General features: G+C 40.1%; 1 protein-coding gene across 1 annotated transcript in view; it reads left to right on the plus strand.

The window, feature by feature from the left end:
- Positions 1 to 19,744, plus strand: part of snd1 (staphylococcal nuclease and tudor domain containing 1) — a 197,584-nt gene that overhangs the window by 147,241 nt on the left and 30,599 nt on the right. The window contains exon 18 of the mRNA XM_032504592.1: positions 8,708 to 8,849. Coding sequence (XP_032360483.1) covers positions 8,708 to 8,849 — 142 coding nt within the window. The remainder of the gene's footprint in view (positions 1 to 8,707; positions 8,850 to 19,744) is intronic.

Consider the following 19,744-nt stretch of genomic DNA (forward strand, 5'->3'; position numbering starts at 1 on the left):
CACACACACACACACACACACACAGTACAGGCAAGGTGTGTCCAAACACACGTGTGTGTGTGTGTGTATGTATGTATATATATATATATATAATGTGTTGTTTTGTCTGAGTTTCCTGTAAACTGAAATGTCTTCTGCAGTTATAACATAAACTTGAAAATCAAGGGATTTTTGTTTTCAAGTATTAAAGAATTACAGAATCATATTATTATACTGTCACTTTCACCTTCAGATTTTTCAGAATCTCTCTAGAATCTTAACTGGCACCAAACCAAGAAACCATAAAACCCATGTTTTGACCTGTCCATTGGCAAGCAGTCAAATATTGGATTGATTTACAGATGTGATTAATAACTGTTGAAACTTGGCTTGAGGTGCTGTCTGAAATCCTCACACATGGCACCTTTGCCTTTGCTGTTTTTTTGTGTATAATTATTAGTTTTTCTTGCTACCTCATGCAATTGATTGCACTAAAACAGTTTTAATACTGGCATGTTTATACAGATAATTTGTTGTTTGACAAGAAGGCAAAAAACAACCACCTTTGGAATTCTTTGCATGCCCGATGTGTTAAACAAATTGCCTACCCAAACATGATATACTGGTTATGTGTGATTTCAGATTTTACAGCTTGTCAAATAGCCCTGTGTGCAGCCAACATTTTATTTGACTGTGTCCACGTGTGTGGCCTTGCAGGCCCATAAGCAGTCGCGCTGTATTAGCCCACTGTGGCAAGAACGATGTTGCGACCACATCATAGCTCAACCTGGATTATTCCCAAGGCCACAACTATGCCTCTGTGCACATTCGTGTGTTTGTGTGAACTAACACAGTCTTTGTTTTATGATGCAAGGCTGCCATGCATTATGTCTGAATATGGGAAGGAACAATAAAGAAGCTTGCATACCGACAAAGTCCCCTCCTCCCTCTGCCGTGGCTGCCCCTCTTACTTATACCACCACGACAAGCTTAGCGATCAGGGTTAATGTACCAACAACCCCTCTTAACCTTAGAGGCGGGCCTCTTCGAGCCAGGCAATTGGCTTGGGTTAATGTATTTTCTCTTTACAAGAGTGATTGGGCCATCCTGGCATCTGTCACTCAACCCACTGTCCAATCAAGCTCAATAAAGTCAAAAGGTCTCTTGTGTCACATACATTGTGAACACTGTACCTTAAGTGAACTCTAAAACGTCCATAAATCAAAGTGGGGGGACCCTGGTTTGCCGTCAGTTAGTAAAGCAATGTACTTTCATCGGCTCTGAGAACTTAACCGACACCAGCCTCTCATCACAGTTATTGGCAGTGAGTCACAGTGGTTTGAAAAGGAACATTTGCACTTATCAGCGAAGAGGATGAAAGGTCTTCTTTTCACCATTTTGATGTATATTTTTATTGAAATTGCCACATGGACAATATTCCTATGCTTTTTTTATTTCGTAAAGGGGGATTTTCTTGCAGACTGCACCCCATAAAATCATATTTTGTAAGAAAAAATAGTACTACCTTTATTTAGTAATACAACCATTTATCAGCCATTAATCAATAGCAGCATACATATTAATCATTAATAATAAAAATGAGCTGCTTAATGCACCGTTAGCATGGGGATTTTTAAAAGTTAGATATTATTTTAAAGCCATATGTTGAAACGTGCCTAATGTGTATGCTCATACTGTATACACCGTAGATACACTTGAAAAATCATAATTTTATCTAGTTCCTATGACTTTTAGAGGAGGCAGCGTAATCCTAGCAGCTGTGAAATAGCAGATTGCCCCTCAGTGAAGCAATTGTCCATCTTGTGGATCATTCTCCGCCTTTAATGGCTTAGTCAATACTGACAACATCATCAAACAACAGGAAATCCAGGGTCGTCCACCTTTCTGCCACACAAACTCAGTCCCACCATCATCGTGACTCCAATGCAGATTTCTAATGAGCGCTTTCTCACTTTGTATGCCAATCAAATTCTTTCGTAGAGCTAATGACAGGGATAATGTTTCTACACAATATCATGAATGGGACCCCTAACAACTAAAATATAATGCAGAGTTCTTAAAAAAAATAACTTTTTGGGCAGATTGTTTTTACTAGATTTAGTAACAGAGGGATCGGATTTACAGCAAAATAAAGTTAAGTCAGTGTTTAACTTTTCATTGAAATATGCAGCCTTTACAGACTTCCCTTTGATATCATATCTTGTATTGTTGTTTGAGTAAACCCAGCTAGCATGTAAACAGAAAACAATTAATCATAGGTAAGTATTGTCCTTTCTTTTCTTATGTGTAGTATTACGCCTTTTTGAAGTAAGCTTCTACAAGTTACACTGCTACAAGTGAACACGGAGAGACGGAAAGAGAAAATCATGCCCTCGATGGAATTAATTAACCGTTCTCTCTAAAGGGATTCATCAGGGATATAATAGGGGCTAAATTGAATTACAAAGTGCACTCTTATGACTAACATGCTCCTATTGATTTCAATTGTTCTCCAAGTGTGATTGGGTAATGAATTAACAATGAAACTATGTAAGAAGGGAGAACACCACCCTGTATTGTCTCGCTTATATTACTCTATACCTCTACTACTTTGCGACAGCTGCGTTGTTTCAGAACTACGCAAGTTTGTCACGGGTTACGAGGGCTGACCAACCTTATCCACTGACGTGTGTTTGAATCTGTGGGCAGCGACACGTGCATACTGCAGCTGTCAAGTTCTGTATATATGCGAGTGCAGTGGTGAAGGAAAGACAGGTTAATGAGGAATTGTTGGGCTGTATTTAGTGTAGTGCTCATAACGTTCTTTTCAAGCAGCGCTCTATTCTGTATGTGTCGGATTAATCACAAAAGGGGTCTAACATGTTCCTAATTTCATGGGAGAGTGATTATATTCTCAAATTTTAGAAAACTTTTTTTAGAGATTCAGTTCAAAACAACTGGAGATATGAGTCGATCAGTTAGTCAGCTTTAAAATATTCTACAAATGTACAAAACCATTTGTGTCTTTTATCATATAACTGTGGACACTTGCTTCATTAGAAAGTGCATAGTGTGTACTTTTGAGAGCAGTGGCAGTTTTTGTATCCATAGACCATACACACACACTACTTGAATTGACACACTGCCACCATAAATCAGTGTTCAAACCAGCCCTCACCCCCTTGTTCTGGCACTGTGTGTGTTCAGTCATCCATCTGTCTGTGTATTCACCCACCTGTGCTTGTATGTGTGAATCCACTGTACAAATGTAGCACAGTTGTCTTTCTAGGCTGCTACGCTCTTCATCAAATTAGAAATCGTCAGACAAAACAGCACTAAGCTAATCAGCAGCTGACTTAACTCCAAAATACGGCTGCATTTGTCAAAGAGCCACTCTTTTTTTCAATTGGTAAAGTTCTGGTGATCCAGGCTGGGAAAGTAAGACTCACCAACAGTGAATTGCTGCAACGATTTGGCTATAACCAGGTATTTCTCCTTCATGGTGCTAGGCATTGCGCATCCAGGTTTCACTTGTCCAGGAGACCAATTTGGCTATTGAAAGTTACAGTGGCTTGTTTCTCAGAAAGTCTTAAATTCTATAAACAGAAAATATTTTTCAATTGTGAACTAATCATTTTTTACTGTAGTGTTGTTGAAAAAAGAAGACCCAGATAAAAAAGCAGTAGGATTACCGAGGTGTAGCAAGAAAAAGGAAGCCAGGAAATAGCAGTGGAAGAGAATGAAAGGTAGAGAAGAAAGCAGATTTGTAAAATGGAAATGGGAACAGGCTTAATCCTTCCCACACATGCTTGAACTGATGACTTTAATTGTCACCATGTGCAACAATAGAGCAACATAGCTCCATCATCACATTACCCCACTTGGGTGTGCGTGTGTTTTGTCATTCAGGGCTTGTGAAGGTCAGCCTAACCTGCCATTTCTCTCAGCTTGGCCTCCATTATTAGGACTTGTTGTCCTTTCACCCTGAACTTAAGGGCCTGCTGCTTTTTCCTTTTTTCCATCTTTCCATCTTTCTATTGCTCTCTTCTCTCCCTCCCTCCCTCCCTCCCTCCCTCCCTCCTTCTCTCATTGTCTCTGGCAGCTTGGTGGCTCTAGCGTCTGGCTGCAGTTGCAGAGCAGCAGCAGAAGCAGCAGTCACATACCTGCATTCAAGTGGAACAAACGGGATGGTTGGCTGCTCACGGAAGGTCACCAGCCCTGGGCACAGCGTGTGTGTGTGTGTGTGTTTGTGTGTGTGATTTTGCTCGCTCGCGTGTCCGTGCATTTATATGCGCATTAAAAAGAGAGGAAGGCTATGTCGATGTTAAAGACAATAGTTTAACTTTTTTTTTATCGTGCAGTATTTGTGAAATGTGTTTGTGTGAGTGACAGCTTCTGCTCAGCAATTGCCATTTGATATTGTAAATACTCACCAGAGCTACAACTACTTCCAATATTTTTTCCCCAGAAACATTTTCAGCTCAATTTGTTACTCTTTTGGCGTGCCTTTACAGAAGCCGTTTCATTCTTTTTCAATTTTGATCAATCCTGGCACCCTAACGGCTCACGTTTCACTTGCGCTATGCGCCAAAACACTACCCAAAGCAGACGGTGGACTAAATCTGCTGCTCTGCTAAAGTGCCACTCACGTTATGCCTCCTCTATAGACACCGCATTAGCCCCAATTCAAACATACAGCTTTAAAGAGAGTAGAAGAAGCAGCAGGATGTCACTTTCAGTGGAAACCTGATATACAAGGACGCAATGTCAGAAGTGACAGCATTTTGTTTCGTCTTATTCACTTTGTATGTAGTTGTGCAACTTCTAAATTTCAATTAAGTGGTCTAGTTGTCTCTTCGGTACATGTTGTGCTTTATAGAATACTTTTAACAGGGAGCAAATGTGTTTTTCTATTGGTTACTGTGACAGCCACACTCAACACAAAGCCAGAGGTCAACAGGAAGCCTTGTGGCTGTGCTTGGTGTCCAATCCATAAGCCCACCCACCTGCTACAACGCTAAAGGTGTCGCAGTGATGGCCACCAGTCTAATGAAAGGTGGCATTCTAATCTTTGTCTTCCCTAATTGGTGCTACAGGTTTGATTAAAAGCCAAGCCATGTCAGCTCAATTGCAATGTGGGAAGCATGTTTATATTCCAGCATTTGTGACTGAGTGGGTGCATATGGCGGCATATTAGTGTTCTCATAATGCACATGCCTGTCTAAGGCCTTACAATCTTGGGGTTTACGGAGCGGGGCTGTGTTTTCGGTCTTCATTCACCTTGCTCGCTCTCAATCCCAAGAATTTCTACCTGCTTTTTTTTCCCTCCTTCCTTCACTTTTTTCCTCCTTCCTTCACTTTTTTCCTCCTTCCTTCACTTCTTCCACTCTTTTCTTATTTTTTTTCTTTGCAGCTTTTGTGGGAAGAAGAACTGAATATAATTAGGGAATATGACCCTGTCTTTTGTTATGAGGTAAGCAGGGCAGCAGGACAGCACCACTCGGTTCTTCTGTCACTGGTTTTTATGTGTAACAGCATTTCTTCAATGGTAATGCCTATTGTTGATGGGTCTTTTTTTCCTCCAAATCTCAGTCATCAATTTCTCTGTCGCTTGCACAAAAACACACACACACACACACACACACACACACACACACACACACACACACACACACACACACACACACACACACACACACACACACACACACACACACACACACACACACACACACACACAGTGTTCCCTCCTGTAAGACTCTTGCCACTCTACATCAATATGGTAAAAGGATAATCTTAGCATGCTGAAGAGCCAGCATATAAAAAAAGCCTTGGGTGTGAATAACAAAGTCTTAAGACTAGCATCGCTCTGCAGATGAGCTAAGGCAGAGTACAAAAAACCTGACAGCATTAAAACTAGCTAATCTAATTAGCTTGATTGTACCATGCAGTTAAATAATTAGCCAGAACCTAGTTGGCTAATATCACTGCACTGTCTGCCTCCTTTCCCTCTCTTTCTATAACCTTTAAAAGTAAACACTTCCCAAATGGCCTGCAGACATGAGCGGTAACAAGCTGTGCTGCTGCTGCTGCTTCTGCAGAAGAAGTTGGAGCAGTGTGAAGCTTGGTTGCACTTTTTGACTTTTGAGTTCCTCGCCCATCTTTACTCCCTGTCTGCTCCTGTACATCTCCTTTACTCCCCTTCTCCAGCGTTTCATCTGCAGGGAGTTGATTAGCTCGCTTTCATCCTGACCATCTTGTGTTGGTGCACGTGCTTTATACAATTACTGTACTAAAGCTGTATACAAACTCACAGTATTTAGTCTTAAAAACTGACTCTTTCTGCTGCATCCCTTGCTCTTTGTAACACACAAACACACACACGTCTTCTGACATCCATGCAGTTTGATATGTGGCCCAAAGCAAAGCATTTCACCCTAATGAGCCTCCTACTCTGTTTCTTTTGGGGAGCCAAAAGAGAAGTAATCTTGGTGCAGCATGCAGTAGAAAGGATGTTTCTTGCGTACAAGCACAAGTATGCACACACACAAAAATTTCTATGCTTACGAGGAACCTGATTGACTATGTTATATCCCAACTCTTGTGGTGTTATCACCGACACACCGCTAACCTAAACCCTTAACCCTCTAAGGTCGACGCTGTCACCCACAACAAGACTATACATACTTTGTCTTATTTAATATCTCCAGATCAATGCAGTGTAGAGACTCAGTTGTTTTTGTTTCAACGAGGTGCTCTGACAATTGTAGGCCTTCCAGAAGCTTTTTGAATCCATCGTGGAATTAGTTTCTTTGTAACATAAATAATTATGAATACAAACAATCAACTTGAGTATGTCTCCTTTGCTTTGCAAACTTTGTCATAGCTGTAGCTTGTTAGCCGACAGCTAGAGCTTTCTAAAAAGACACAACCTTGGAAAAAATGTTTAAAAAAAACCCTCCCAATTATTGCCAACACTTGGGAGAACAAGGTTTAATTTCTTTTTAGTCTTTTCTTTCGTCTCTATGGTCCTAAGAATTTATACAAGCATGCATATCCTCATAGCCCAGGCTCTTATAAAAGAAATGTCTGTACGTTGATTGTGTATAACATGGTTGAGGTTATAGAAGCATTGTTACACCAGGCGAACCAAATGGTGTTTGGTGTTTTCAACCCCCCAACGAGCTGCACTAGTATTAGGCAATAGTTAATGTTAGGGTCACAGTTAGGTGCCTTGAAGTCAACGATAGTTGACTTGAGCAAACAAAATATGGGAAAAAATGGAATAGAACCTAATTCTAACTTCAACCCTTAACCCCGGACTGAACCCTAAAATAGCCCCTTGAAGTGAGGACAAGCCAAAATGTTCTCTTGTTACAAAACTGCCATCCCACTTCATGTCTAATCCTCAATTTGGTTCTTAAGAATAGATGGATAATATCTCCCGGTTTTTTGATTGTAACTGTTTGTGAATGTTATGTTTACATTTTTTCTGAATATAAAAATAAAAAAAGGAATAGATGGATTCCCACTAGAAAGCTCTACATTCTTTGTCTTCCAAAAGACAAATTGGAACAAGCTCACACAATCAGTAGTTTAACCTATGAATGACCAGCACTATCATGCAGGCATTATGACAGACATTATATTCGATAAGCCTTGGTAAACCAAGGCAACGAAACAGAGGACGAGTGGGGGTCTTGGGCTCAGACCACATTAATGGACATAGTTTTTTTTTTCTATTAAGTCTGTAGTTTTTTCAAGTGACTGGGAAAAGTGTTACACCATATGACATTACAATAGTTTAAAACACTTTGCTTGTTTTGTCCAACCAATGATCCAAAACCCAAAGATATTGAGTTTATGGCAAATAACAGCATCCTATCCTTTCATATTTGATAAGGTTGAACCAGCAAATTTTTGAAATATAACTGAAATGATTTTTTGTTTACCATAATAGTCATAGCCAGTTAAATTTGTCAATCACCTAATCTTTTAATCAATTGGTTTAGCTCTACTTGGAACAATCCTTCTACAGCTACAGTTTCTGCTATATTTTAGCTTCCAATTGTCTTGAATGTAATCTGATATCATTTAGCTTCCTTTTACCATGAGAATTATTCAGGTTCTAATCATTTGCATAGTCGTTTGCAACAGCCAATCAGTCCAAACCATCAGCACGTAATGTAAAATCATTGGACTGGTATATTACCTTTTCTATTATTACTCATAATCTGTAGATAAGACTGTCGTGCAATAACTTTTACTTTTCCTCTGAATTAAAACATCTTTGTAACATCATGGTGTTCAGAAAGCTGTGGCAGAAAAGAGATTATACCATATGCTGTCAGCATCAAGGGTTATGGAAATTTGGCCGATAAAATGAGTAACAAAAATGTTATCATGCATGGTATGTCAGCATGATATTATGGCCTCTTTTATTATGTTGTGGTGCTCTCACCAGAATATAAAAAGAGACCATGATATCAGCCACCAAATCAGTTATTACTGACAGTGTGTGAATCACTTATGTTTAAGTGGGTGGGAAAAGATTTAGTCCCCGGACATATCAAGGACATTTCCCATCTTCCCAACATTAGTCTGTCATGTTTTTATTTGTATGTTTTTTCTCTAATCTAAAGTATTTATGCATCATGTTTGTATTGCAGACGTATGGTATTTGTTGCAGTCAATGACCTGTATGTGTCCCCTGTCCCCACCCATGTAGATCTGGGCCAATTATGAGGAGAAACCAGTCGAGGAGGTTGTGCATGTAACGGAAGAGAAGGAACGAGTGGCCAACTACAGAGCAGTATACGTCACCGAAATCTGCGACACCCTGCACTTCTACACCCAGGACGTAGAGACAGGTACATTTGGATTTGTGGGAGGGGGGTTTTGTGCGCATGAAAGTGTGAATGACTAAGATGGACAAAATTCGACACTGATCACCATGGGTAAATCAAATGTTGAAATTGTTTCATAAACATGTTGTATTACTCCATTTTACAATGACTAATTTGTCATCCTTTGGAATCCTACACAAAATACTACCATCAACATCTCTCCAAACCGAGGTGCGAGCAAGGGCTCTTTCACTTTATATTTCCTTTTAACACCACTCTGACTTTATGAATGACAATTATCTCTACCACTCTGACATTCCCCTCATCCATTGCTGCAGTATCCTCCCACCAGCAGAGACAAAACAAAGGACGTCCTACTTGTTATTACTACTGAATGACAGGAATGAATCACGCCATCCCCTCTTGTCACCAGTGACATGGGGAGGTAAGGAGAGAAAAGTAAGGAGATGGGAAAACTAACAATCCCTAGTATTCCCGCATGGCTACTCCCTCTGACAATATCTCTCTTTCTTTCTCTCTCTCTCTCTCTCTCTCTCTCTCTCTCTCTCTCTCTCTCTCTCTCTCTCTCTCTGAGTGTGGTACATAATACCTCCCTTCATTCTGTTTTGTTCTGGGTAACGGGCCGTCTTTTAGTTAGAATACTTAACGAGCCATCCAGTGCCATCAAAATGAAGGTGTGTGTGTGTATACGTATGCTGTACATATGCATCTGTGTTTAATTAAAAATACATACAGACAGGAGTTTATCAGTAAGTTTTCCAAGGTAGCAACAGTAACTAAGGGCAGACGGAGCTCACTCTTTGGTTTCAATTCACTAAGCAACGCTTTTGCTATTATTGCCACCACAGTCACTATTTTAAAGCGTCCAAATTATGCTCATTTTCAGGTTCATAATTGTATTTTGAGATGGACCAGAATATGTTTAGAGGGTTTCATTTTCAAAAAACACCATATTTTTCACAGGGACATGTAAGTAGTTCTTTTGTAGGTTATGGTTAACTAGTGTGTGTTGTAGCAGTGTTTTGTCATTGAGAATGCTAGCGCTAGCATGTTACGGTTAGCCACTTCGTGTCGGCTAGTTACGTAGAAAGCCGTGCACATTTTGATCAGCTCACCCAGAGACTGAAAGCAGAGGACATTCAGAAACCTGTTTCTGACTCAAAACAGCATGGATGTTTTTTTTCCGAGTTTGTATGCATGTGGAAGCACCAGAGACACAAAATAACACCAGTAATACACATAGTAATATTTAGAAAAACGTGGACTAACCAAAAAGTACATGTCCTAACCCTTTCTGAATCATCATTGTGATCTTTGAAAGTGTATTAGGATTTGAAGCCTGTCCTTGACACCTTTGGTTTTTTGACTTAATCATTGTCACAATTACATTACGTAGTTCTGTCAGATTTTCCTCCAGATTGTGGAACCATTGGCGAACATATCTGTATACTAGACACTGAACATTGTGGAAGTCTTTTTTATTTTTTTTTTATTTTTGATTTTTGTGTTTGTATATGTTCTTATTTTGATCTGGATCCCCCTGGTTCTGAAATAAAGTTTATTATATTATTATTATTACATCAAAACCTGATTCACAAACTAGCTGGAATAGATCTAAAGCCTTCACACCAATGTCCTATCCCTTCATCGTCTGCCAGTTTGTGTGTAGGAGCAGTACAAGATGTGGAGGTCTTCCTCTCAAAGCCGCCCCCTACATCAGACTTCACTGGTAGTCGACTATCAGAAGCCGTGGCGTTGACTTCGTAGTTTGCCCAACTGTCGTAATTAATTAATTTGCCTCCATTTACTGCCAATCTCAGCCTAATCATCACTCACACCATTTGGCATTTTGAATGCCCCACCTACCTTTTCTTTGTCCAGTTGTAAAATGTGCACAAGCATGTTTTTAATCTAACGTGGCATGAGTTGCAGATTTAAATCTAAAGCCTTTATACCTCCTCTGACTACTTCAGCTGCTCTCCACTGCAAATCAGGAGCGATGTTGAGATTATGCAAGGTGTTATCACTAAACAAAATCATGTGCCACCAGGACGAGACTGAAATGTACAGAACATGGCAACCTAAAGCCTTCAGCATCAGTGTTTTTTTCCTAATATCTAAGGGATTTGGAGTTTAGGGGCTATTAGGAGACATGCAGTGACTAAAGTACACCTGAAAGAGCAAACCAAAGTGTTTTTATTGATTCTTAATCATATTTCTCATATATTCTTTATATCTTTAAGGAACCTAGGGAAACCACAAGATGCAAATTATTTACAACTTTTTCTCAGATGCTACTTAAATGTTGCATTTAAAGAAATTCTACACAAACCATTTTTTTTTATATTGCTGTTCTCAGTAAATTTTGACAGGATAGCTGTGATATATTTAATAATTTCTCATATAAAGGCATGATTTTAGATGATCCAGCAATGCTGGTGCCTTTTTATTTATTTTTCCCTTTAATTAGCCCGTGTTCTTCCACCAAGAGGCTTTAGTTAAAAAATATCAAAAGTGTTATTCTCAGCAGGAGGCCCAACCTGACCAGTCCTCACCCCAGCTTCCTTCTCCTCATCTCCCTCTATATCACGTTGTTTGCCCCTCCCTGCCTTCCTCATCTCTTTTTCTCCCTTGCTCCCTTTCATTTTCGCTGACGCTTCCTCAAAGCTACATTAAGTCATACCAACCCCTTGAAGAGCACATCAAAGTGTTAGGGCTTGTAAAATCATACAAGCTGAGTGCTTAGAAATATCATTACATGTTCCACCACCCCCCTCTCTCTTTCCTTTTCCTCAATTTCTGAAGTGAAGGAATTTATATACTGTGATGAGCTTAGAAGCAAAGTCGGAATTTCAAAAATATGCTTTTGATTGCAACTGATGGCAACATACCGCTTCACATGAATTATAGAGCGGTGATAGTGTGTGCCATATTTCATGTTCCCAACCATGTGGAATTATTTATTTTTTTATATATGATTGTTCTCATCCCATGTGTGCTGCACTTTGGCCAGACGAATTAACCTCTTACAAATCATGTCTGTAAAGTAATTGATTCAGAACAAAAACAAATGCCCACACTTTACTAATGTTGCACACAGCAACAGATGGATGCAATGCTGTAAACTGCATTGCTGTTTAACATAATACAATGGGCAATGGATGACCTCTGCAATATATTTAAACTGTGTAGTATTAATGCAGCTAGAGCGGTATGAACACTTGCCCTTCTTCTGTGTATATATTAGCATTCAAATATAACCAACAAGTTACCACAGAGTTAAATCAACACCTTCATGATGCATCTTATCAAAAATTGACCTTCTTAGACCCATATTATGCTACGAGTTGGACTGTTTGCTACCCCAATACCGAGGCATTATCTGTCCTGTTACAAAGTATCAGCTATCAGTATCAGCACTTCATTTGCCAGTTGGAGCAAACACTTCAATTGAGTGCTCCTTGACTATCCTTAAGGTGTAGCACACTTCTGACATGGAATGCAAGCCTAACTGGCTGTCCCCTGGTCTCACCTGATGTTCACTTTGGAAGCCAGGAACAAGCCTCATTGAAAGTACCTTGAACGAGAGACTAAAACCATGTCACCATTGATGACGGTTGCGAGCCCAATAACCTCAGCTTTTATTGTGGGTGTAAAGCTATTCATGAGAAATAGCTGCATTTATAAAAACAAAAATTATTCAAAATACTGCTGCAACTGGCAGAGAAAGTATTTTTTTCTGTCTGCCGTTAAGGTCCCATTTGTTACAACCGTTCAATGAGATAAAAATGTATTGATTCGACATGTGAAAATGAAAGTGTCACAGAAGAGAACAAAAAGCAGTGAAATATTCCAAGTAGCAGAATAATACCAACAATAAGGAGCAAGTTAAAACTTTTATAATATGAAAAGATAAATAAGTATGTTACCCCGCTAAGAACAGGGTATGGTAGATTCGGTCAGCAGAGGCAGATGGCAGCAGATAATAGCAGTCCAGTAGGACAAGATACCAGATGTTGCAAAAGCATACAGTAAGTGGACAGTATATCTGTTACAGAGCAATAAAGAAGACAAAGGCAAAACAAATAACATTATAAAAACACTAGGGTTACAGCCATTAATATGTAAATGCTGTATCCAAACGATAAAGCTTGTGGGAGTGTGGCTATCTTCTAAGCCAGGATGTGTTTATTTCTTTATTGTTGTCTGTTAAGGGCAGTGGTGATTGAAGTCTCCACAGCTGCTGCACTTAAATGAACATACATTGGCCCGTGAAATAATCTTTATGCTGTTATCTTCTAAGTGATTCTCATATTTTGTTGAGAAAGTGCAGTTTATAATATCTTTTATTCTCCGGGGGTCCTAAGCGCTCCGTACTTTACCCCTTTTCCCATTTTAATTATTCACATTTAATTACTCTTAAGTGCTGCTTTTGTATATATGGGTATCTTTACACAAGCTTGATAAGTAATTCATTACACGTTAGGAATGCTTTTTCTCCAAGTCACTGAGAAGCTTGAGGGATTGCGCTTTTTAATCCTCGATTTAGTTCAAGGGTCTTTATCTGTTGCAGTATGCGTTTATCTCTCATTGTCTCACTTTCCTCCCCACAAACATTGCATCTTCCTCGTACTGTTTTCTCTCTTTTCTCTCCCCCTTTTCTGTGTGCGTGCGTGTGCGCGCTCTCCGGAGGCTATATGTAATTACTGTCAGAGGGGGACCTGCATAGGTCTGTGTAACCTTGCACACTAAAAGACAGAGGCCACTCCAGGCACAGTGGGGAGTAAGTAACTCTATGCTGTGCATGGTTGTTGCTTTTCCACAATGCTGTAGAGTCCACATAATTACAAAAAATACATTTAAAAAAACTTGCTACATATAACCCTGAAGTCATATGGGTGCCGTAATGACTGCAATCTGAGCATGGGATGCTCTGCAACTTAAATCAAAGACATAAAGTACAGGAGTATTAGTTTCCCCAAAAATAGTGTCCAATTCCATACTGCGTACAAATTAAGGAAGGTTTTGAATAGAGCTAGAGGGATACATTGAATGCTTAGTGCAGATAATTTAAATCCATAAAGTATTCTTTATAGTTTTGTATTTTGACACACCAGATTCCTGTATATGAGTTAGATACAACACACAGACATGTTAGATCCAGCCTGCATGGGCTGACCCGGCCTACATGCTGTATCACTGGGCAACATTCCTACATGTTTTTCTTTGCCTAGCTAGTAGCCTCCTACCAATTTAGACTTCACTTACTGTAGTCACCTCTGAGGGGCTGGATTGCGTGGCCCAGGCCACAACCAACAAATACATTCTGCCCATCTCAAGCCTCAGCTGCAGCACACTTGGCGGTACATCCTGTCTGGTGCTTGTTTCCTGGCACCCATACAGACTCATAACGAGTAGAGTCGTTCCCCCCCCCAACCAGGTGCCACTCCGTCCACATTATTCACACTTCTACCTTTTACACACAGCAGCTGTTCATCACCTAATGATGCTGGACCAGCTACTGATGGAGCAAGGCAGGCAGGCTATTCTCTCTCTGGCTACACTTCAAACCAGGGCCTTTTCTGTCTTTTTAAATTGAATTCCATTACTTTGAAATGTAATGTTTCAATCTTTATTTTTAATGGGCTCATTTTCTTTACTGCCAATTGAGAATTGTTATTGGCTCAGGCTTGTTAACTTGTTCTCTTTGTGTTGGTCCCCTCTTTAATATATGCTTTCCCATATGACATCTTTGGCCAACATGGACTCCCTACAGTGATTCAGGCTGTACCTCAGCATCAGCAACTTTTCTTGTTAACTCTATATTAGGTAGAAGAAAGTTGCCACAGTAACACTGATGCTCACAGTGTTGATTTCAATAAGAGGACATGAGAATTACTGTTGCATTTCATATTGATCAGGCTGAGTGGCTCGCTAATGGGATGTCATGTCAGGGCAGCCAAGTGATGATTACTTTATACAACAGAGCTTAATAAAAAAAACAAGGGTGCACATTTAGAAATGGTAATCTCATCACTGCCTGCAGTGTTTGCTTAATTTTTCTCATTCTGGATGAAATATCTTCCTGTGGCAAGTCAGTCATGGGTTGAGATAATTAACTCCTACACCAGAACGTTATGAAACAACTTTTTTTTCAAAAGCATTTGAGGCAGTATTTTTCTTTATTGTGCAAGTTCTTTGTTGAACAGTCTAATTAAAACAATAAAGTAAAGGAACTAATTGTGAAATGAAAAAATGAACTCCGATTTCGGGCTACAGACAAAAGAAATGCAACAAAGTGCTAAATGTGACAATTGTATTAACAATTATGTTACATTGTTTAATGGTCCTATCAAATTAGGGGAGAATGGTTGTATTTGCTATAATGGCCCTCAATGTACATGCAGTCATCATAAAGCTAAAGCGGCTTGTCTGTAACACCATATAATTTTTTAGTTTTAAAGAGCCTGAGCAAAATATGTTTGCTGTCTAAATGATTAGAGCACACTGTGCACTTAAAGGTACTTTTACACAGTTTGTGGCCCATGTATATGTGTCCATCTGTCTTTTATGTTTTGTGATGCATTTAGTTGAAGGGTATACAAGCTCTTGTTGTGGTGCCATTCATATACCTACAGTGAATAAAGTAACACAGCAGGGGAATGGAAGTTGCAGTAGATGCAGTAGCCAATGCTGCTGATTTTCACTTTCCCTGCTCCCTGCCATTGCAGCAAATGCAATATTTAGAGGTCAGACCCTGCCCAAATTATCCTCCCCCTCCCAAGGCATTCATTGTTAAATCAAATATAAAATCTCAGCTAACCTGTCTGTTTGAGGCGGGGCACTTTCGATTTTCTTCGTCTTCACTATCCAAGCGAGCATGATTTGCACTAATGTCAACTTCTAGGTCTATTACCTAAAGCTAAATGACACTTTTCGAAGTGGTGAGCCACTTACAGGTCCAAATGAAGTTCTCTTCAAAATTGGCTAAGCTCGCACTCCCCGGTCCTCTTTCCCAAATGTTGCACAGAGCCATCCTATGAATATATTTGGACTCCTCACAATCAAAACAGGGCTGCCGTCAACAGGGCTCGACAGGTGGCAGAGAGAGAGGCAGTAGAGACTGATGCAAAATGAGAGCCGCAGATGCCGTCTCTGTTTAGATTTTCAGTGATGGTTTTTCCAATCACAGAAACAGTAATTAGCTGTAAAAGGCTCCAGACTGCCGGTAAAGGTAGAATGGAATAGGGTAATTGGTGGTGGTAGTGGGGGATGGGGGTATCACATGAGATATAATCCATATCACTCTCCAGTGGGAGCGGAGCAGCATTAGTCAAGCAGGGGGATCATTTGTTTGTTTTTTTATAGTGGCCTCCCTCAACGCTCAGCAGATGCTGACACCACTTTAAACATCACTCACTACAAATATTCTCGGGTGAGCGCCAGCTCGTTGTTGACCATCCACAGAGGGCATTGAACTCATAACAGCTGTGTGTTTGCTTGCACATGCAAATGCGGGCCTCCCGAGTCAGTACATACTGTACAGAACCTTTGTTTTGTCAGTGCGGCCTTTTACCTTTTGAAGTGTTGCTTGCATGTACTGAAACACAGCCATTCTCCTACCCCAGAGGTTAAAGCCCCTCCAAACCTCATGCATATTTAACACTTCAACAAACTAACAGGTGAGCTAAAGCACAAAGCTCTCATCAGCGGCTGGGATGGTAGATGATGCACCATCCATGTGCCCACACAGACTTTGACCAGTCAGCCAGTGCGCAAAAGCTTTGCAGTCTTTCTAAGATGACCATTATAGTTGATGCTAAAAATATTTTCACATATATCACAGATTGACTGTGTCTCATTCTTCTAAATGTATCCCGTTTCCCAAATTATAGCCAATTATAGCCAGGGTTTATGCTTTGGCTCCTACCCAGTCATTTTTTTCTCCAGCAGGTGTCCTTTTTCATAGATACACTCCACTTTGACTCTTAATTCCTTCAGCCAGGAAATGAGAATGCTTTCATAAGCAACCATTGCTCTCTTGGCCTCTGCCTCTGTCATATTTTGATTATTTACCCTTTTGTGGTTTAATGGCTTTGGTAAACAGCTTAATAGAATTCAGTCTTGCCTTGGGATGTGTAGCGAAAGGGCACATGATTTACTGTTTACACCGTGTGCCACAATATGATCAAATGTGATCATAACCCACCTGTAAAACTGTTCTCTCTCACCCTCTCGCTCTTTCTCTCTCGCTCCCTTCTACATTGTTTTCTTGTGTAATACTTTTTTTTTTTCTTTTAAACCTAATCACTCTCTCACTCTGCACTGGGCATTCACAATGTAATTATATATGATTTACAAACAGCTGCAGCCATAATGGTGTATAAACAAATTACAGAACGAGGGAGAAAAAAACAACAGAGGAATACAGAGATGAAGACAGAGAGAAGTTGGCCAGCATCAGGCACAGTCAGTTGTTTGGCTGTTTTGTGGATCATCGCTTTGGCTCTCCCTTCAACACAAAATGAGCACTCACGCTCGACATGGTTTACCCCTTCTGCACGCAGATTTTTACTTGTCTTTATGCCAACATTAAATAGGAATCTGGCTCTGTAATGTAGTCTCCTCCTAGCTTCACTTTCTTCCTAATGCAACTGCTCACATTCATTCAGAATTTTCACTGGGATGCCTCACTTGCTCAATTGACCCCCAAGGGCCTAGATTTTCTCTCTGTGCTCGCCTGCAGCATGTAAAGTTCATTTCAGTCTCCTTTCATGATTGCAATCGGAGTAGTGTCTTTTATTATTCTCATCTATGTGTGATTCCACATGCCTGTACTTTCTGTATATTTCTTTGTGTTGTGATACATTTATATAAATTATTTTCTGACCATGCCTCTTCAGACTAACACTTACCTGGATTTCAACCTGAAGACACAAACGATGTGTTTCTAATACATTCATAACCCCAACGCCAGTACACTTTTGTCCAAGAAGCCTGTACAGCAATTTGGATCTCCAAATTCCAACCGAGAATAATGATAAACTAATGATAAACGCACCTTGCAAATGTGAAAGAAAGGTTTGTGAAGTTTACTACTCTGAGGATATTGCCTGAGACGAGGAATGGCTAAAGATGTCAGTGTGTTGCAAGAAAGGTATCCTGTAAATAAGGATGTATTATATTTAACCCCTCATATTAGTGATCCTCCAGAGTCCCACTTATTGATTTGTCTGCAGTATGAGCATCAGGAATTGATAAGTTGAATTGTCATTTTGAATTGCGCAGAAGGACAGGAGACATGTTGAGACATGTTTTTTTTTTCATAGATTAATTGTATTTATTGCAAGGGAGGGGGATAAAGGAAACCCTCTGAATTAGACAAAACAAAACGAGCTCGGAACATTTGTAACACATGCTCCATTAAACATCATTGCACCACTGAAAATGAAGGCATCAGACTTTAGAAACTACATCAGTGTCCAATACCAAATTCCGGACTTAATCACTTTGGTGCTCGTTCTCGCCAAATTCATAAAAGCTTAGGGTTGTCCCAATGTCGAATTTCAACGGGTGTGAGGGTTTGAGTACTTACCGAACCCTTTCCTTAAGTCTGCATCAATTCAGAATTCACCAAAGGGAATTACCCACAGTTCATAGCGTTGACGTTTACTGCGTAGACCATAGGGAAAGCCAGCCATCGCCTGTGCCTTGGCTGTGTGGAAAGCAACAACCTTAAAATGAAAATACCCAAACCGGCAAGTGTCAGCAACATCTTTTGTTATTAAACGTCGCCAAGGTAACATGCTCTCGTGAAGTGCTGTCCCAATCCCATTTTTACCTAACTGTGGCATCACACACTCACTCACTTGAGATCAATTAAGTCTGTGAGTCCTTAGTCCTCAGGGCTCACTTTGGGATTGGGCCAAACAGTAGATATGTACTTGGGTTAAACATCCGTTGTAGCACGGTGTGCTAACCAGTGTGGATGTCTGTACATGTCAGTATCTTCTTGCAAGAGGATATGCAACCCATTTTGGGTGCTTGTACAATACTTGTTAGTGAAATCAAGAACCTTACTTATAGACTAACATCTAAGCATCAGAAAATCGCAGCTGCTGCAGCACTTTGCCATGGTGCAAATAGGGGAAAGAAGCCTGATTAGGAGCAGCAACATGACTGCATTGTAAGTTTTATTCAAAGCATCTAGCATGTTGGGGTAGTAAAGTATTTCAGCAGCCTATCTCATTTGACAGCAAGGAATTGGCTATCATACTCATGACTAGCAGAGATTTGGCTGTCATATCAGATCATCATCAATAATTTTTCCCCATTTAATGCATCAAATATTAGAGCTATATCTATATACAGTAGCTCACGTCTGCTGTACCATTTATAGGAATAAAGCATTTTTAATTAGGTTGGGCTAAAAGGATCTATCCATTAAGGCTTAATGTGTGAATATATTTATATATAGCAGGTAGAACCCTCTTAAAGCGCATGTGTCATTCATACAGTTCTCTCCGGACCCAAAGTGGAACCTCTCTCAGCAACGGCAATAAATATATAAGTCGTGTGTAAACATACACACATTAATGCACACTAGTACACTCTGAGAAGGAAGGAAGGAAGGCACACACTAACTTTTTTTAATTAGATTAATAAATCAAGGAGGTGGCTGGCTGTGACGGCTGGAGCCCAGTGCTATTCCAGTAAGTCTGCACCAAGCCGCTGTGGCAAAGCTGGAGCATAATGATGTAGCCACACCATCTCTGTGCGTATGAGGCAAGGGGTTCGCAAAGCAATTCATCTGACATGTTTTCTAAAAACTGCTTTCTATACAAAACTGTGTGTGTGTGTGTGTGTGTGTGTGTGTGTGTGTGTGTGTGTGTGTGTGT

Source organism: Etheostoma spectabile, chromosome 23, assembly GCF_008692095.1.
Source record: "Etheostoma spectabile isolate EspeVRDwgs_2016 chromosome 23, UIUC_Espe_1.0, whole genome shotgun sequence".
In the NCBI taxonomy this organism is placed as follows: domain Eukaryota; kingdom Metazoa; phylum Chordata; class Actinopteri; order Perciformes; family Percidae; genus Etheostoma; species Etheostoma spectabile.